Source organism: Alosa pseudoharengus, unplaced genomic scaffold (assembly GCF_046254945.1).
Source record: "Alosa pseudoharengus isolate Yale_2024_CS ecotype anadromous, Long Island Sound unplaced genomic scaffold, YU_APseudo_1.1 YU_APseudo_1.1_scf_21, whole genome shotgun sequence".
Taxonomy (NCBI): Eukaryota; Metazoa; Chordata; class Actinopteri; order Clupeiformes; family Clupeidae; genus Alosa; species Alosa pseudoharengus.
This window is the reverse complement of record NW_027468674.1, coordinates 2,029,240-2,050,581: the sequence shown is the minus strand read 5'-3', so window position 1 is coordinate 2,050,581 and position 21,342 is coordinate 2,029,240. Positions and strand designations below refer to the sequence as shown.

The 21,342-nt window shown below is 43.0% G+C and overlaps 1 protein-coding gene and 1 long non-coding RNA gene across 4 annotated transcripts in view; both read left to right on the top strand.

The window, feature by feature from the left end:
* The window catches only part of LOC143137450 (serine protease 33-like), a 34,477-nt gene extending 22,552 nt beyond the window's left edge, over positions 1–11,925 (top strand). Inside the window, exons 7-10 of one of the 3 annotated variants that reach the window (XM_076297645.1) lie at positions 203–377; positions 1,118–1,368; positions 2,026–2,126; positions 7,866–11,925. In XM_076297645.1, coding sequence (XP_076153760.1) covers positions 203–377; positions 1,118–1,368; positions 2,026–2,126; positions 7,866–8,234 — 896 coding nt within the window. In that variant the 3' untranslated portion in view covers positions 8,235–11,925. Of the gene's footprint in view, positions 1–202; positions 378–1,117; positions 1,369–2,025; positions 2,127–7,257; positions 7,354–7,561; positions 7,658–7,865 lie in introns of those variants that run through there. The other 2 variants (XM_076297646.1, XM_076297647.1) reach the window with 2 other exon arrangements.
* A 2,433-nt stretch (positions 11,926–14,358) lies between these two features.
* On the top strand, positions 14,359–19,973 carry LOC143138361 (uncharacterized). The gene is made up of 3 exons (XR_012990172.1): positions 14,359–14,524; positions 15,006–15,088; positions 19,886–19,973. It is a non-coding gene; the product is annotated as an uncharacterized LOC143138361 (long non-coding RNA).
* The last annotated feature ends 1,369 nt before the right edge of the window (positions 19,974–21,342 follow it).

Genomic DNA, 21,342 nt, shown 5'->3' with positions numbered 1-21,342 from the left:
TAGACCATTGTTGATGATTTTTGTACAGCCACAGCATATTCTGTGTTATAGCTATGAACACATACAATGGCTCGATTAAAAGGTGAGACTTTAAGCTCTCGGTGGGTGCAAACCGTGTATTTCTACACGCCTCTGTTCCTGAGAAATCCCAAGCTAAGTGTGTGTGTCCCATCTGTGTGTTTGATTATACCTGCCCCCCTAGCGGTGGTATGTGGACAGGCGGCTCTGAACTCGCGTCTGATTGGTGGATCGGACGTGGCGGCGGGGGTGTGGCCCTGGATGGCCAGTCTGCACAGTACGGAACGCGGTGCACACGTGTGCGGAGGAACTCTGGTCGGTGAGGACCTCGTCCTCACATCAGCCAACTGCTTCTCTAGGTAGGAGTACGCACCTTATGCACACACACACACTATAGACATATACGCACACACACACATATACACACAAACCCTGGACCCTCTCGAGATAAAAAGCAAAGCACATATGGTTCATGAGTCCATATTTAAATACCTTCATGATCCATTGGAATAGAGTTCATATTTAAATACCTTCAATCCATTAGAATTCATATTTAAATACCTTCATGATCCATTAAAGTTCATATTTAAATACCTTCATGATCCATTAAAGTTCATATTTAAATACCTTCATGATCCATTAGAATTCACATTTAAATACCTTCATGATCCATTAGAGGTCATATTTAAATACCTTCATGATCCATTAGAATAGATGGGGTTCTAAGGGTTAAAAACCTTCATGAAACAAATGCACCAGAGCAACATGCAGCCATGTTTGACTCCCATAAGGAAACAGGGGCCTCATATCAGAGTTATACTGCATTTCATTGTCTTTATACTTGTACTCTGCACAATGACAATAAAGCTGAATCTAACCTAATCTGAAATAATATGTATATGATTATGATTGAATCTAATCTAACCTAATCTGAAATAATATGTATATGATTATGATTGAATCTAATCTAATCTAATCTAAAATAATATGTATCTGATTATCATTGAATCTAATCTAATCTAATCTGAAATAATATTTATGTGATTATGACTGTGACACAGTGTAGTATGATTAAGTTTGTCTTTAACTCCTCCCCCAGGTCTCCTTCAGCGTCCAATTGGACGGTGTTTCTGGGCCGCCAGAGACAGAACGGCTCCAACCCCAATGAGGTGTCAGTGGGCGTGGCCAACATCACTCTGAGCACCCTATCAGGCGATAACGTAGCCATGCTGCAGCTGTCCAGTAAGCCCACCCTCTCCAACTTCATCCAGCCAATCTGTGTGGAGCGGGGCGGGGCCACTATCGCCACGGGAACCACCTGCTGGGTTGCAGGCTGGGGCAACACCACAGGTTAGTGTGTGTGTGTGTGTGTGTGTGTGTGTGAGAGAGAGAGTGTGTGTGTGTGTGTGTGTGTGTGTGTGTGTGTGTGTGTGAGAGAGAACAAGAGTATGTGTGTGAGTGTCTGTGTGTGAGAGAGAGTGTGTGTGTGTGTGTGTGTGTGTGTGTGAGAGAGAACAAGAGTATGTGTGTGTGTGTGAGAGAGTGTGTGTGTGAGAGAACAAGAGTGTGTGTGTGTGTGTGTGTGTGTGTGAGAGAGAACAAGAGTATGTGTGTGAGTGTCTGTGTGTGAGAGAGAGTGTGTGGGGTGTGTGTGTGAGAGAGAGTGTGTGTGTGTGTGTGAGAGAGAACAAGAGTATGTGTGTGTGTGTGAGAGAGTGTGTGTGTGTGTGTGTCAGTGTGAGTGTGTGTGAGAGAACAAGAGTGTGTGTGTGTGTGTGTGTGACTGAATGTGTTGAGAAGTCAAAGTCGAGACAATTGGACAATGTATGCATTTATCTCTACCTCTCTTTGACTTTACCATACATCTCTCCCCCCTCTCTCTCTTCCTCATCCCTCTCTTTCTTTCTCTCCCTCTCTTTCTTCCTCATCTCTCTCTCTCCCTCTCCCCCCTCTCTTCTTCATCCCTCTCTCTTCCTCATCCCTCTCTCTCTCTCTCCCCCTTTCCAGGTGAGCAGCCTCTTCAGGAAGTGCAGACATCAGTGGTTGCCTGTGGCAACGCATCCTCCTCTGCTGATGATATCTGCACCAACACTGTTCGGATAGAACAGGTGAGGAAAAGGGGACACACATACACACACACACACACACGCACACGCACACTTCTCCTCTCTCTCTCTCTCTCTCTCTATGGTTTCCTGAACATTTGGTGTTCAGCAAACCATATTTGTTTTGATCTGGACATTTGTTTTGGTTCATTGATCTGAGGAATGATCCAATCATGACCAACTTTTAGTGTCTTGGCAGAGATTGACAGATTTCCTTTGAAAATGTTCAGGTTTTTCTTGGTGTTCATGATACCATGCACCTTAATTAGGTTCCCAAGGCCTTTGGCAATAAAAACAGCCCCACAATAGCACAGCCCCTCCACCATAATTCTCATTAGGCATGGGGTTATTTTCAGTATAGCCATTCTTATATGTATGCCAAACACACCTAAAGTGTTTCTAGCCAAAGAGCACAATTTTCATTTCATCTGACAATAGACCACACTTCCAGACAAAGTCACTGTACCATTCAGTAACTCCTGCTGTTTACATTGGTAATTAAATAGGCTTTTACCTGGCATGCCCTCTAAATAATCTATTAGAAGTGAGGTCAGTTTTGAAGACTTTTTGAGGGACTTGGTGACCCCAAGATGATACTTTTGTCTGTAACTCTCTAATAGTGGTTCTTATGGAATCTTACCATCCTCCATACTGTACGTGGGGACAAGATAACCATGGGTCCTTGTCCAAGCATGTTTGTTACATTTCCAGATGATTAGGGACTGTACGATATTTAGCGGGGAGGGAGGGCCGGTCGCCAGACGATCGGGTTAAAAATGTTCTGCCTGGTCCTCCCCCCTGGTCAATTTTTTTTTTCCAGGGGCCTCCCCCCGGCTCAAAAAAATTCTCCTAGGCCCTCCCCCCTACGTGAATCAAATAAAACTGGTCGAAAAATGACGTTTACAAGGTTAAAACGGCCAGCAAATGTCATAAGCACACATAGCCTACACACACACGGGGCTACAAACCAGTGTTGCGCGGGTTTGGTCAGACCGCAACTCGCAACGCGAATATTAATTAGGACAAAATTATACCCGACCCGCTTATTTACAAAATGTGTGCTTTTGGTTATAGCGTAGTCCATTTCTGTAAAACAAACTAATTTGGTAACACTTTATTTTAAGGTTCACATGTTAGCCACCAATACATACCTAATTAATACCTGTATTAGTGACTTGTAAGGCATGTGTTAGGCAACATTAACCATTTGTTAGGTGTGTATTCACAAATTTCTTGTTCATGACGAATTAGGCCTTTATTATTGATATAATCTTAATAATGACCTTGTAAGCCTTGATCTCTACATACTAATTAGTAGTAAGTACCAAAATAGAATATGCATAACCTACTTGTATACTGTCTGAATAAATCCCAAATAGTAGGATAACAGTTGTAGAATAAGCAAGTGTATGGCTCAACCTCATTGCTGCATTTCACTGCCCAGGTTGCTGTGTGAAATAGCACTTAATAACTGGGAGATTGGCTCCCATTCTAAAGTGGAACTTTCCTTTCCTTGGTAGCAAGCACATTATCATTAGTAATACCTCTGCAGAATGTACTTATTAGTCATGAATTGGTTCCATATTCTAAAGTCAGGCATTATTATTATTAAGAATTATATGATGGGAACAGTTTAGACTATAACTCCTGGTCAATACAGACATTCTTTACCCTTAATATTGCTAGTGCATACATTGTTCATTCAAAATATGGTCCCTGTTCTAAAGTAGAGGCTGGGAGGGTGTTAACAATAGAAAAGAAGAACATGTGAACCTTAAAATAAAGTGTTACCACTAATTTATTTGCGAAACTTTATGCAGTAGAGGCATGCAGGACATAATGTTTGCGCAGGAGAGAGAATGAGAATAAGAGCGCAAGCACACACGCAACCACCAAGGATTAGAACACTATAGTGTTATAGTCAGGGGTGAAAGTAGTTTTTATTTCTTGGTGGTACCATGATATAGAGTTATATCTGCGCGCGCCGAAAATTTCACTTAGCCTAATTATTTATTATTTATTAATTTGTTTATTTACTGTATTATAGTCTACTTATCAAGCATTCACTAGGACTTCTTATCACTCTAGTATCACTCTTTAACCCACCTGTATCTGTTTTTGATTATGAATAAATTGCAAACACTTAATTTCAACATTTATTTATTTATTTAGCCTAGTTACTCTGCTCGCTTCCAATCGTTTGTTTTATATAGGCTACTGTATATCATGAAACACGTTTCTTTGAGTCATGCCTTTTTATTTGGGAGACTGCAACATACTTCTGTCCGCTAAAACACTTTCATTATTGCTGCGCAAGATCTGGTTAAGCCGTACACGCGCTGTCTGACTCTTGTCTCTCCAGCAAAACACTGCACACATAAAACCAGAATAGGCTATTAAACATCAACATATTTTTCTTTAGCCTGTATGTTTTTTTTTATTTGGGAGACTTTCCAAGAAACGTCCGTCTGCTAAAACACTTTGGATACCAGTGCACGTTGGCGCAATTACTGTAGGCTACTGTACGCGCTATAGCTTGCTCGTTGTCTGTCCAGCTGCATGGGAGGTTTAGACACAATTCAGATAGAGTTCAGAACGATGTATATGAAATATATTTTGGGGGAAACGTGTTGCTTCTGGTAATTTGACGTTAGCAGTTGTGTTGTCATGCTGAAAGTGCTATATTTTTCAGCGACAGTATAGTTTTCTTTCCGGTACGGCGTACCCTCTCCAAATATTTTAGTGGTACTCCGTACCGGCCAGTACCGGCTTACTTTCACCCCTGGTTATAGTGTTCTAACCTATAGGATAAGATTTGAAGGCCATGGACATACTTCTTTCGAAAATAGAAATGGGGAGGCAAGGTAGGCAAGAGAGATACATTGCTGGTCAAAACGTTAGCGTAAGAACTGGTTTAAAATGCTGAATGAAGCACAAAGCTTTACTAAAGCACATCCACTGTTTAAAGTCACAAACACAACGAACTAAGGTAACTTTTATGCATGCGCGAACCTATACATACCGATAGATAGCTGTGTAGTCTGTGCCATAAGATTTATTCCTGCAGGCTGCCCGTTTCGGCTGTCATACTTTTAAATGGCTTCGCAAGAAGTAGGCCTACATAGACCATAACTTGTACTACTGTCATCTTCTTTAAGAACTTTTCCCAATATTTCCCATAGCCTATATCGCTTTTCCTGAAGGGGTGTCTTTATTATTTTAACTCGCGTCTTCAGCTTCTTTACTGTTGACTTACTGTATTGATGCTTTACTGTATTGACGCTAGCCTTCTCGTGATATTTTAAGTAGGCCTATTTGTAGAAAATATATATTTAATTCATTTTAACCAGGGCTTTGAACCGATTTCTTTTTCCAATCGGTTCGTTCCGAACAGAAACGGAATTATAACGTTTCCGGTTAAGAGTTCCACCAATAAATTGACGTTCCCGAACCGGTTAGAACAAAAAAATACTGTTCCCGGAACGGTTAATTTCGTTCCTGTCAGCTGTTTAATGCTATAGAATTATGTCACATCTTTCTCATCCAGCTTAAACCAAATGTAATAATATTACAACCATTATTACATAATAATAATTATATTAATAATAATAATAATAATTAAATAGGCCTACAATTATTTCAAATGTGTAGTTTATTGTTAAAAGAGAAAATTTCCACACAAACATAACAACATTATTAAGACACGTGGTTATGCCACTCGGGCAACAACAAATTCCAACTGTCGGGGGAAAGGCCATCCAGTAGGCCTAATGTTCGCTAGTCCATCATTAACGTGGAGTCGACAAATATAGCTATTGATATTGTGTTTGGAATGAGCGTTTTAATTAACGATGGATCGTAATTTACCTCTTATTTAAGATGTGGAGTGGAGACTTTGTAATCCACCGCTCTCTCTCCATTCAGTCAGCGAATGTCTGATGTGATGTCACACAGGAAGTGAACCTCAGCCGTTATGGTAACGTGTTTAGTTAATTAGGCAACGAAAACTTTGAGGAACGAATTAACCGGTTACCATTATTTTTCAAATAAGTGTTCCTGTTCCAGAACATAAAAAATAATAACGTTTCCGGTTTCATTTCTGTTCCCTGTAAAATACAAAAAGTTCCCGGTTTTCGTTTTCGTTCCTTGAACCGGTTCAAAGCCCTGATTTTAACTGACCCGCCTGCAAATGACCCGAATATCATTAAAATATTTGATTTATAACTCATAACCGCGGGTGACCTGCAAGCTTACGTGGGGAGTTGTGGGAGATTCAGGTAGGGTTGCGACTTTTTGGACTCGCCCACTCTGTCAAAGAGACGTGAATCATGTTTTGGCCTACAAACCTTTTAAAATATCGAAAAAATCATTGATCAGGGAAAAAAAATATCACGGATCAGGAAAAAATAATTTTCCTCGGCCCTCCCCCCAGGCCAAAACATTTCTCCTGGGCCTTCCCCTAAGGCTTAAAAAATTATCTTAGGCCCTCCCCCCCCTGACGACCGGCCCTCCCCCCCCCGGTAAATATCGTACAGTCCCTTAGAACCTTTTAATACTTGTTTTAACTGTAAATATAGGCATTTTCAACAAAGTACCTAGTTGTCATAGGCATTCTCTGACTTACAAATGTCAACACACTTTCTTTTTTTATTTAAATTTAGTGTATTCTCTTGTCTTTCCGATGTTGAAAATTGACTAGAGGATTTAGCCTCTGTGTGACTTTATTTTCATACAATAGTGAAAAAGAAAGTCATGAACTACTTCTGAAAGTTCACAGACACTCTGATTAACTTAAATAATTGAAATTAGATAGGAAAATGCTTCTGTTAGGGTTTGTTTATAAGATTTTTCAGGGGTGCCAATAATTGTGAGCAATGTGTTTTAGTTAAAAATATGTATTTCTTTATGAGATTTTCCTTTTTCTCAAAATAAATTTGCTTCCCTTCAAGGTTGGATTTTTCCTATTTTTTTCATTGTGAGATTACAATAAATCACCAACAGATTATTTTTTATACCGGTTTTAGTCAACTTTAGCAGAGGTGCCAATAATTGTGGAGGGTACTGTATCTCTGGCTGCTCTGTGTAAATGATTAAGTGTATATTTGTTTCTAATGGAATCTTGCTCTGTTGTCAGGGTGATATGGGAGGTCCTCTCATGTGTAAACAGGGGAGTTCATGTTGTGTAACTCTGTTACTCTCTCTGTTGTCAGGGTGATATGGGAGGTCCTCTCATGTGTAAACAGGGGAGTTCATGTTGTGTAACTCTGTTACTCTCTCTGTTGTCAGGGTGATATGGGAGGTCCTCTCATGTGTAAACAGGGGAGTTCATGTTGTGTAACTCTGCTACTCTCTCTGTTGTCAGGGTGATATGGGAGGTCCTCTCATGTGTAAACAGGGGAGTTCATGTTGTGTAACTCTGCTACTCTCTCTGTTGTCAGGGTGATATGGGAGGTCCACTCATGTGTAAACAGGGGAGTTCATGTTGTGTAACTCTGTTACTCTCTCTGTTGTCAGGGTGATATGGGAGGTCCTCTCATGTGTAAACAGGGGAGTTCATGTTGTGTAACTCTGCTACTCTCTCTGTTGTCAGGGTGATATGGGAGGTCCTCTCATGTGTAAACAGGGGAGTTCATGTTGTGTAACTCTGCTACTCTCTCTGTTGTCAGGGTGATATGGGAGGTCCTCTCATGTGTAAACAGGGGAGTTCATGTTGTGTAACTCTGCTACTCTCTCTGTTGTCAGGGTGATATGGGAGGTCCACTCATGTGTAAACAGGGGAGTTCATGGTTCCAGCTTTCAGTGGTCACCATCATCTCAAACTCATCCTCGTCCAACTCCACCTCCTCGTCCAACTCCACCTCCAGAGACTTCGGCCAATCAGATCGCGCCTCAGTGCAGGTCTTTGGCCGGACATCTCGTTTCAGAAGCTTCCTGTCGAGTTTCTCTTTCCCCTCCGTCACCACCACGAGCAACAGCACCAACACCACCACCACCACAGCCACCACCACCACCACCACAGTGTCCAGTGGGGGGCGCCACTCCTGCATGGCCCTCTCCCTCCTCTCCCTCCTCCTCCTCGCACTCACCCCCCTGCTGGCCTCCCAGCACTAGCCCTCAGGTCAAAGGTCACGACTACCCACAATCCACTGCTGCACCTAGCCCTACACACCACTTGGTTTAAAACAACAACAACAGCAGCAGCAACAACAATAACAACAACACCAATAACAACAGCAACAGCAACAGCAACAGCAACAGCAACAGCAACAGCAACAACAACAACACCAGCAGCAGCAGCAACAGCAACAACAACAACAACAACAGCAACAGCAGCAGCAACAACAACAACAGCAACAACAACAACAACAACAACAACAGCAACCAGCAGCAGCACTGTGCCTGAGTTGTGGCTCTTTTGTTGTGCTGAGGATTGATGGCTCCCATATGTGATCTCACCTTTTCCCCCCTTACCAGACAGCATCCCTGTCCTTCACACCTCCCCCCTTATTACCAGGCAGCATCCCTGTCCTTCACACCTCTCCAGCATCCCTGTCCTTCACACCTCTCCAGCATCCCTGTCCTTCACACCTCCCCCCTTATTACCAGGCAGCATCCCTGTCCTTCACACCTCCCCCCTTATTACCAGGCAGCATCCCTGTCCTTCACACCTCTCCAGCATCCCTGTCCTTCACACCTCTCCAGCATCCCTGTCCTTCACACCTCTCCCCTTATTACCAGGCAGCATCTCTGTCCTTCACACCTCCCCAGCATCCCTGTCCTTCACACCTCTCCAGCATCCCTGTCCTTCACACCTCCCCCCTTATTACCAGGCAGAATCCCTGTCCTTCACACCTCTCCCCTTATTACCAGGCAGCATCCCTGTCCTTCACACCTCTCCAGCATCCCTGTCCTTCACACCAGGCAGCATCCCTGTCCTTCACACCTCCCCCCTTATTACCAGGCAGCATCCCTGTCCTTCACACCTCCCCCCTTATTACCAGACAGCATCCCTGTCCTTCACACCTCCCCCCTTATTACCAGGCAGCATCCCTGTCCTTCACACCTCTCCAGCATCCCTGTCCTTCACACCTCTCCAGCATCCCTGTCCTTCACACCTCTCCCCTTATTACCAGGCAGCATCTCTGTCCTTCACACCTCCCCAGCATCCCTGTCCTTCACACCTCTCCAGCATCCCTGTCCTTCACACCTCCCCCCTTATTACCAGACAGCATCCCTGTCCTTCACACCTCCCCCCTTATTACCAGGCAGCATCCCTGTCCTTCACACCTCTCCCCTTATTACCAGGCAGCATCCCTGTCCTTCACACCTCCCCAGCATCCCTGTCCTTCACACCTCTCCAGCATCCCTGTCCTTCACACCTCTCCCCTTATTACCAGGCAGCATCTCTGTCCTTCACACCTCCCCAGCATCCCTGTCCTTCACACCTCTCCAGCATCCCTGTCCTTCACACCTCTCCCCTTATTACCAGGCAGCATCTCTGTCCTTCACACCTCCCCAGCATCCCTGTCCTTCACACCTCTCCAGCATCCCTGTCCTTCACACCTCTCCAGCATCCCTGTGAAGGTGAAGTGTCGTCCCACTGAGAAAAGGTCAAAGGTCATGCTCTAACAGAGGGTTGGGTCTACTTGAGCCCTTAATGAAGTAGGATCAGACATTTTGGCTCCTAATTTAAATGGTGCGCAAATTCTATAGATTTGTATAGTGTTTTGTTCACTTGGATTTTGGAAATGTTACAGAGAAATATGTTAACCTTTTCTGCATCCAGACCATACAGTTGCATAGATATCAGACTAGAACAATCACTGGCTAACCCACTTTAAACTACTGTAGCAAAGTCCTTGGCAGCGGGTTGTGAGCAACAGGCAAACGCAAGATACAATTGCAGCATACCTGTCAACACTCCCGTTTTTCCCGGGTTCTCCCATATTTCAAGGTCATCTCCCGGCACCCTCCCGTTTTGTTATTTCTCCCGGAAAACTCCCGTAATTTGCATGGCCATCAAATTTCATTTTAAAATCATTGATCCATTCATTTTTTTCTATTAGTCTGACATCTCCCAGGTTGCCAGATTGTGTATGAAATACACCCTACACATACACGATCACTTTGTTTCAATTTCAACCGTTTTGTCATAGGCTAAAACCAAGCAAAACCTGGCAAACCAAAACCCAAATAAGGAAGCGGGTGCCAACTGCGCAGCCTGAGTCTCGTCGTAAGCAAGCGGGCTAGATGAATGGCCTACTCCAGAACTAGCTGTTGTGAAATTGTTGGGATTTTAATTGATTAACACATCACATAAACTGTTATTGAGTGTTGTTGATACACTGAACTTGTGTCCTCTGAACCAAATCAGACAGCAAGCAGCTTTGGAGTTTTGGAAGTAGGCCTAGGCTGCAGGCAGGCAGCTGGTGGATACATAACTGGCATGCGTAAGGTAATGGTAAGGTAAAAGCAACGACCGAAATGCAGTGTTGAAACACGTGTATGAAACGTGTTACGTATGCAAACACAGATCCCCCCCGCCCCCCCGGAAAAAAAAATCTCCCGTTTTTGGAAAGCTAAATGCTGACAGGTATGAAATGCAGTCCAATGAGATGCAGCTTTATTCTCTGCGATCATGCATGTTTAAACGATGTCATGGAACAAATATAAGTTCGCCGACCTAGCGACTCGAACGCCTTCAGCTGCGACGTGTGCCGATATATGAACAAGACAGCTATGCTATAAATATCGGGGTAAGTTACAGCTGACAATAATGACGGATCTTTACTTAATGCTATTGAGTGTAATAGATATGGGTCCACAACGATTAAGTTAATCTACTCTTGATATTGACGAGATGAAGCCGGCCATATTTAGGCTACTGTGCTTTGCTCAGCTCAAATCTACGCGCTGCAGGCGATTGTCACTTAGAGTAGCCTATAAGAACTGGAATGTCATATAAAACAATATGGCCGCGGCGGTGTTTGCAAATAAGCCCTATAGATATATGCACTTGACCTATAGATATATGCACTTCAGTAGCCTCTACCGCCAGGACATTACAGAGGACACAGCACTGTCCAGTGTGACATTTATATGCAGGCAGAGGTGGAAAACTCTGAAAGCCTTTTCTTCTCTTCTTTTCGTTTCTTTAATTTACACATGTGATTAAAACTAAAGAGTACAGGACAGAAGAGAACACAGTTGAATATAATAGACTATGATATATTTATTGCCATTAACAAACGTGAAACAGGCGATGTTTACAGCCTCCCTGCACAATGGCAAATATGCAATATAAGTTTATATACTCTTTTTAATAGCAATAGCTCTATGCAATGCAACAACAAAATGAAAACTGTACAATGTGTACGTATCTAGATGTGTAGAATGGCAATCATCCGGGATACATTCTGTGCTGTAAGCACATTCTGTGATATGATATGATGATATGATAGTGATATGTAATGTACAAACTGTAGTTATGGTCATCTGACACAAGTTCTGTCTGTAGGTGACTGCATCTCTCAGGGTCTTCAGGGTCAATGTAAGCACTTTAAACCACAGCACTAATAACTGTTATTTATTGGAATGACAGTGTTTCTGTTTATGATCTCTCAGCTGGCATGGGTTTGATTAAATCATTTCTACTGTCTGTGAGAAAACAGCTGGTATGGGTTTGATTAAATCATTTATACTGTCTAAGAAAACAGCTGGCATGGGTTTGATTAAATCATTTATACTGTCTGAGAAAACAGCTGGCATGGGTTTGATTAAATCATTTATACTGTTGGAGAAATCAGTTTATTGGAATTCAATGCTTGAGTGGTTATTGTGGTTATTGAATCACTTCAGAATGACCCAGTCCTACCTGGATAGGCTACATAGCGCTGACATGACATCACCTTCAGGAGACATCAGGCATGCATGGACGACCAGGCTGATAACTGTCATGTTTTGTACAATGAATGACTCAAGGTCGCACAAACACACACACACAGCACGTAATTCAGGTAGGCTGGCATGATTGACAGCTCCTATAACAAGCTCTCTCTGTGCTCAGAATGCCATCGAACCACATTCCCTCCAGGCTTGCTCCAGCCTGTCAACAAGACCATCACACAAGAGCCAGCTAGGGTCACCAAGACCATCACACAAGAGCCAGCTAGGGTCACCAAGACCATCACACAGACATCAGCTAGCTAGGGTCACCAAGATCATCACACAAGAGCCAGCTAGGGTCACCAAGACCATCACACAAGAGCCAGCTAGGGTCACCAAGATCATCACACAAGAGCCAGCTAGGGTCACCAAGACCATCACACAAGAGCCAGCTAGGGTCACCAAGACCATCACACAAGAGCCAGCTAGGGTCACCAAGATCATCACACGGGGAAGAGCTCTAGCACAAGCCAGCTAGGGTCTTCAAGTTCAATACTTTATTGACATGTCAACATAGTTGATTGGAATTTGTCTTGGTGCCAATCAGGTTGATAGATAGATAGATAGATAGATGGATACTTTATTGATCCCCAAGGTTAAAACAGGCAATACATGCATACATACAGTAAGGTACATACAGGCCATAAAGGCATTCCCATAGACATCCTCATTCAAACCAGTAAAAAGCTGTGAAGACCTTGTGCTGTTGCAACTTCCCATAAAGTGTCCTTGTGTTGTCTATAAAGCGCATTTGAATAAGGTGCATTTAGTTTACTCTGCAGGCGCCTGAGCCTAATAGTGGCAGGAAAAGTACTGTTACAAAAGCGGGAACTTTTAATCCTGAGACTTTGAACTCTCTTTCCAGAGGGCAGTAGTTGGAAGAGGGACCTGGCAGGGTGGGAGGGGCAAGGGGGCAGGCGAATTCCCGGAAGTAGAAGCATCGATGTAGCGGTGGTTATCAACTCTCTGCTAACCCCATAGAACGCCCATCCATTTAGGATTTTTTTGAACTCCCATAACTTCATATAACATATATCATGTGCCGATATTTTAGCTTCTGTGTTATCTACATAAACAATAAAAGGCAAAACAAGACTCGACTACCTCGTACGTAACGTTAGGTTCCCGTAAGAAGAATGTTTAGCATGTCCGGTTGAAGGGAAGCTAACGCACTGAAGGGAGATAACCGTATTGTTTGGATAAGAAGCGTAGTCCAGCCAGCACGGAAACTCGTGAACAAAGCTATGTAGCCTACAATAGCATTGTCAAGTAAACCTAATGAAAAACAGTAGTTTTACCGTTAGGTAGTCTAACGATAATCATTTCAGAGCTTTTCGATGGATTGACGTAGGTCAGAAAAGTGGAAAGAAGATTAGCCTCAAGGCTATAACTTTTTTGTTTTGTTTTACCATGACTGTTTTCGAAGATGATCATGTGTGGTAGTTTCAACATTAACACGACTTGATATCACTTGTGAGGATGATATTAATAATAATACATAAATAAATGTTTAACTTTGATGACTTTGAAGGCGAAGGAAGTGTGAGAAGAATTTCTGTGTAGCCTATCTATCATATGAGTTACAAGATTCAGTTCGATGGCTAACGTCACGAAGTTAAGTGCGAGTCTGCGCAGTACTGGGGGGACCAACTGAAAAATGACTCAGTACCCTCCCATTGAGAACGACGGAGTCTGTTCGTCCATTTCTTTTACTGTCTATGGGGAGGGGTCATCTAGCACTTTCTGTGCTTCATGGCTGGTCCGCATGGCGTAGATAGAGGCTACAGATATGATGTGTACCAGTGATGGCGTAGATAGAGGCTACAGATGTAATGTGTACCAGTGATGTGCCATCAGCACCTAGTGTGCTCACTGGATTGGCCAACTCCATACGGAACACTCAGGCCCATTGCTGATTGAAGTTACATGATGTTATGTTCCCTACTGACAATAGCAGGTTAATAAAATATCAAAACACCACACACACACACACAGGCAAATCGGGGCGGGGGGGGGGGGGGGGGGGTAAATTAGTTATTTAATTTATGTTCAATAAGCTAGGCAAGAAACAAATACAGTTATGTTGTCAAAGTGCACCTACGAAAATAGATACTCATTTAAAAACTCACGGACAAATAAATAATTATTTCTGTCTAGCATTTCATCTTAGCGGCTGATGCCGACTAGTGGCCAAAACAGCTCAAACCCTTTCTTTTACTGTCTATGCTCAAACCGCACGTCTTCTTAAGTTTGTCCTACGGTCTTAACCGTAGTTCATGTTGCTATGACAATTCCATACTGGCTTGGGCAAGAACAGGGAGCTAACAGTTAGCAGCTATCGTACCTCAGCTAGAAAACCTTCTGGTCTAATAAGGCAGTTGCTAATGCGCAATACTTCAGTTTTAGCGTGAGCATAATTTCATTACGGCGAATTGTAACGTTACTCTGCATCTCAGGTAAATGACGCTAGCTGCTAGTGTTTACGTTAACGTTAGTCTAATTGACAGCAAAACTTCCGAACATAGCTCTAACGTTAACGTTACCGCTAGCTATCACTGACGTAATAGGATGGGAACTGTTAGCTACTATTTATCGCTAGAAAACTGTTTTCATTACGCAGTTCCCTTGCGCTGACGTTAACTTTACTGTGTGTGTGTGTGTGTGTGTATGTGTGTTGAACTGGCCATTGCATTGCATTGCATGCATCCACCGTCCACGTTGTTGCCATTGGTTTACGTTTACGTTAACGTTTCAAGTTACCGCTAACCTTAACGTCATCATAACTAGCATTATTAAGTTAGTTTGCTGTCGCTAACTGTTATCAGCTGGTAGAATAACTTGCAAGTTGCTTAGTTAAGATAACGTTGTTCCTGCAATTAGAAAATGGACAAGATAGGATAGCATCACCATCACTCACTGACTGCGTTTCTCTGCCAGACACTGGGAACCGTAACGGTAGAGAAATGACGCCCATTACCTTGAGACTTGAAGAGTTTTGGGATAAACTTAGCTAAATGATGGTGAGTTGTTTTACATGACATCTTCGTTGTGTGTTCACTTTGTTTTCTTTTCCCCCCTGTGTTCTTCATATCCTATCCTATCCTATCCTCGTTAATGTTAGTGTAAACGTCACACTTCCAATCTGAAGTTTAGTTTATCCTCGTTAATGTTAGTGTAAACGTCACACTTCCAATCTGAAGTTTAGTTTATTCTGTGGAGATTCCATCTTAAAGGAGAATTCCGGTGTGATATTGACGTAAAGTGTGTTGAAACATGATACCGAGTGTGAACGTATGTCTCATAGCTCACCTCGGCTTGTCCCCTGCACTCAGGAATCAGGCGCTAGTTAGCCAATGCTACCAACAGTGTTTCGTTGCGGTGCCTCGGGCATCGGCCTAGCCATGCAAATAAATCACTGTTTTACACCATTTACTAGCTCCATACTTCATTGGTAGACTTCCGAGGGCCTTGACATTTAAAACGAGACATAGAGAACTTTGTAAAAGCACTGGTAGTTTATTTACAAGACGATTTATACAGACAGTACCAAAAATAATTCAGTGGAAATGCATGGATTCAGTTGCTTCCAGTAGCAGCAACTGGAATCCATACATTTCCACGGAAATGTATCCCTTATAATACCTGTTCGTTAGTACTCGTCGCTTGACTTATCGTGACTAAATTCAAGATGGCGTGGGATTGTAAAATTCCTTAAGGTACTCTCTGTATAATTCGTCTTGTAAATAAACTACCAGTACTTTTTCAAAGTTCTCCATGTCTCGTTTTAAATGTCAAGGCCCTCGGAAGTCTACCAATGAAGTATGGAGCTACATTGAGCCTCGTAAATGGTGTAAAACAGTGATTTATTTGCATGGCTAGGCCGAGGCACCGCATCGAAACACTGTTGGTAGCATTGGCTAACTAGCGCCTGATTCCTGAGTGCAGGGGACAAGCCGAGGTGAGCTATGAGACATGCGTTCACACTCGGTATCATGTTTCAACACACTTTAGGTCAATATCACATCGGAATTCTCCTTTAACGTTAATTAACACTTACAGTCTATGCATTAACATTGATGGGATAGTGACCTAAGCCAAATTATGAGTTTGTAAACCTTCGATGGCGCCTGTTCAACTGGCTGTCGAGATTTGAACGGCACCGAAAACACTTGCCCTACAGCACCACCTGTCGGCGAGGTTAAAATAATACAGCTCTAATTCCGCACGTATCTTTTAGTTTAAAATTACTGCTGAAACAGCTGTAACAGGGGTCGGATTTACGATAAGTGCAGGTGAACTGTTTGCTGCCATTAGCTCCCAATCCCCTCCGTTTCGACTGCATTTGAAGGCTTGGATGTGTAGGCTAGACCCATGTAGACCTGTTCTACTGTGTTGGGGCAATGTTACCCCCGATCCCCCGCCTGTGTGTGTGTGTGTGTGTGTGTTTTCCCCTCCCGGACCTGCTCTCTACCTCGCTGTTCCTCCCGCTAGGTGCTCCCTGTGTGGGCCCTCTCTCTCCCGCTCCCTGCGGTCCTCCTCGTAGCCGTGTGTGCTTACATGCTCGTCCTCTGGGTGGCGCTGTGGGGCCGACACTGCTTCAAGGTATTTCTGCTTGGTCATGCACACTAACTGAGATCATGCTGGACTCCACTTGATCTGACATCTGATATACCATATAAAATAATATTTACATTTAGGGACTGTTCGTTATTTATAAACGGGCCCACCGGAGGGATTTTGAGTGCTTCAATCAAAAGTTGCATGACCCTCCCCTGCCTGCAAGAAAATTTTCAACGACCCTCCAGCAGCATTTTCAAAAAAGACATGTCCCTCCCCGGCCAATTGTCGATACCTTCCGCCCACACCTTTAAGTGCTATGAAAACACATAAACTTAGGCTTTCTAAAATCAACCTCTGCTTTCTGATCTTACACAATCACACTTCACCAAGATGGTGGCCATTTCAGTAGATTTACTCACTAACATTGTCGTGGAAACACAATAAGCATGGAAACTAAATGCACACTTCCTGCAACTGCATTAGCCTACTTGAAATGAGTTACTCCTCTAGTAAGTATTCACATTAAATAAAACAATAAAACATTGAGACCATTCAACAATGCACACTGGGTAATAACAAATTCAACACATGAACTTGTTGCTATGGACTTGTCTCTAGGCTTCCACAGTCAATGTAAAGCTGCCGAAGCTGAACATTATCCAAAACTCAATTTCTCAGACGAGCGTCAATTTGGGAGCTTGCTACACTCCTTCCTTCTCAAATGACTTGAAAAGGCCGTTTGCACAATTTCACAAATAATCACAGGGACCGAAAAATACCTAACATGCCAACTTTTTCCGGGTTTATCATTTTAACTTTTCCCCGCTGTCTTGCCGTTTTAATATTTTCCCGTAGAATATCCCATATTACTGTAATACTCTCATAACATTAGTCCTGCATTCTGGCCTGTCTCTGTGTTGTCCTGTTGTTACCCCTTGCCCTTCCAGTGAAACAGATGTATTCAAATCATCGTTTTGGTTGCTTGAATGCAAACTCAGAGTGATGTTAACCTAGGCCTATTTAAGTTAATGACGTGGTGAGAGCACGATTCATTGGCGCTTGCAGTGTTCGGCCGTAGGCTATGTCTACGTGCGCACCTGCAGGCTACTCAGCTACGAGTAGACAAAGAATTTCCGCCTGTATATTCACTCCAAGTTGGCCTACCATAACTTACCAACTCTACACTGTAGACCATAAACTGGATATTTATATGACCATTGTATTTGTAAAACTTTATGAAGCAGAATTACGCACTGCTACTTGGAACGTAACACATTTTTGTTGGCAGGAGAGAATGACAGCGATTACCAAATTGCACTTGTTGCTGGTTACCAATAAATAGGGCCTACTATATATTTTTTTGCAAACAACAAAAACGGAAAGGATGGAGACAGCAAAGCTAGAGATGGGCAGGAACAAGGTCAATTGGTAAAAATGATTGTCAAAATGTTAGGAGCTGGATGTGTGGATGAATGAAGCACAAGTATGTTTTATGTTAAGCATGCACTGTTTTAAAGTTAGGCTACACGGTAAACTACAAGTAAACCAAAGTTAAATTTAGCTTTTTTAGGGCTGGATAAAATTGACCAAATGGATATAGGCTGTTAGGCGTGAATAAAGTAGGCTACTTTGTTGCTCCAACCCTTCCAACGTTAATGGGTACGAATGTTGACATTTTCCGTATTTTGCGTGAGAAACCCGGGAAATCTCCCTTATTTTCATTGTTCAATGTTGACAGAGCTATGGAACGAAAGAGAATCTTATATGGCGACAGAAATGCTGTTTTTATTAATACAAAAGATGGGTGACCCCCCCTCCTAGACAAAAAAAAAGTTAGGTGACCCTCCCCTCAACAAAGAATAAAAAGACATAACCCTCCCCTATTTTCCTCCGGTGGCCCCGTTTATAAATAACGAACGGTCCCTTATTATATACACACCGCTACATATACATATCACATAAAGGCTTCTTGTACAAAAATAATTGTTTTGGGGCATTAAAGATTTATTTTTTTATTGTTGTTGTTAAAGGAATTATCCGGAGTAAAATGCACTTTAGATCAATTTACGGATGATTGGGAGTACATACGTTGAGTTGACACCCAAATCATGTCATTCGGATGTGTTTTGAGAAAGTTCGATGTTACTTTTTTTTAGTCAAAGCTCGTTAGCCTGGACGTGACGCGGGCATATAATTTCGCCGCTACAAAACGCTATTTTTTTTACCTCTTCTACAGTTCCAAACAACATTACACTTACATGGTAGTGAGTAGAGGGTCCCTAAAGCCAAACCGAAGTATCCCGAGGTTTTTATGTGGTCGGATAGAGAGTCCAGAATGAATTTCATCAAGCCAGTACCTTTCCGGAAATGTTGGCATCTTTGCTGCCATCTTCAGGGGAAAGTCCGTATGAGTGTGGAGTAACATGCTCTGGAAATTCACAATTTCGTCGCCGTTTTTTTTTTTTTTTTTTTTAAACATAGTCCAGTCCATACAACTTCATTTCAATTTCGAAAGAAATACTGGACTATGTTTAAAAAAAAAAAAAAAACGGCGACGAAATTGTGAATTTCCAGAGCGTGTTACCCCACACTCAAAGACAACATTTCCGGAAAGGTACTGGGTTGATGAAATTCATTCTGGACTCTCTATCCGACCACATAAAGACCTCGGGATACTTCGGTTTGGCTTTAGGGACCCTCTACTCACTACCACGTAAGTGTAATGTTGTTTGGAACTGTAGAAGAGGTATAAAAATAGCGTTTTGTAGCGGCGAAATGACATGCCCGCGTCACGTCCAGGCTAACAAGCTTTGACTAAAAACGGTAACATCGAACTTTCTCAAAACACATCCGAATGACATGATTTGGGTGTCAACTCAACGTATGTACTCCCAATCATCCGTAAATTGATCTGAAGTGCATTTTACTCCGGATAATTCCTTTAATGTAGTGTTTTGCCTTACACAAACTGGTCAGAATATAAAGACTCACGCCAGGGCACATGCTAAACTGCCTAGTGTAACTGTGAGAAGCACACACACACACACACACACTAGTGAATATGCAGTAGTGCAGGTCTGCTCATCAGCAGCGCATCTCCTCAACCGTTACCCTGTGCTGTTCTTCCACCCTCACACACACCCTCACACACACACACACACACACACACACACCCTCACACACACACACACACACACACTCACACACACACACACACACACACACCCTCACACACACACACACACACACACCCCCAGGTTGAGTGTGGGCCAGGCTGCTGTAGCTGCTGTGGGAGTGTGCCGGTGTGTGACTACTGCATGCTGTGTGCTGAGACCTGGAACTGCACCGTGCCATCTCTCCGCACGTGTCTGGACGCCTCCTGCCCCGCCCCGGCCTGCCCCCAGTGCTCCTGCCCCCAGTGCTCCTGCCCCGACCCCTCCTGCCCCCAGTGCTCGCCTCCCTCTGTGAGTAACACACACACACTCACACTCACACACACACACACACACACACACACTCTCTCTCTCTCACACACTCACACTCACACACACACACACACACACACACACTCTCTCTCTCTCACACACTCACACACACACACACTCACACACACACACACACACACACTCTCTCTCTCACACACTCACACACACACACACACACACGCACACACACACACGCACACACACACACGCACACTCTCTCTCTCACACACTCACACACACACACACACACACACACACACTCTCACACACACTCACACTCACACACACACACACACACACACACACACACACACACACTACCCGTGGCTACCCGACCCGAGCCCGACAAATATTTAGAAATTATACTTGCGCATCCGTAATCTGGAAAAGAAAGGACGCAGACCTCCTCCAAGTGTATTGAGTAATTTGTGTTGAATTTGGTGCACTTTTGTAGTGTGCAGGTCAATTCTGGGTTCTAAACTTCTAAACTTCCTACATAATTAAAAAAAATTATTGTCAGTAAAATAGTAATTTGTGTGTGATTAAGTCCTTTATTGTTTGTTATAGTTAATTTACATTGTGTTGTGTTTTGGCAATAAAGTACCTTTTAAATAGCCAAAGTAGGCTAGATCAGTGGTCAGTGTTGAAATGACTGCATGCAAATCACTGAATGCTATGCAGAGGGGCCTGATCTTTAGGCCATCTGATGTAGGCTACCCTAGGTCTTCCCGTGTTTATGGGATTTCTTTGGCAGTTGCAAAGGGGAAAAGGTGAGGATAGTCTTCTTTGCTCCCAGTGCACAAGTAGGCTAGGCTACGACGTTCCAACCAGGTCCTCGTCAGATAGGCCTACACCATTACCTGTTGCAAATCTGTGTAGGCTACATTACGTCTATTTCTTTGATAACATCATTTGCTACCACGTAACAATAAGCTGCTATTATTATTAGGACTCAACACGCTTCAGTAGTATTATATGGTGTGGGCTTTAATTAGAGCATTTCGGGTAGCATATCCTACATCTGGGCAATAATTATTGAACAATTATTGAACAGTCTACATGCCATGACAAACATAACCAGTAGTACTGACCGACTATTAAACAGATCGTTTGCAAGGTAATGTTATACTAGCTTGAACATTGCGTTTTCATCATGTTTATCCCAGACTCGTTTCAGTTAAGCTGGACTAAAACTGAAGAGACTTAACTTGGCACTATAATCATGTAGT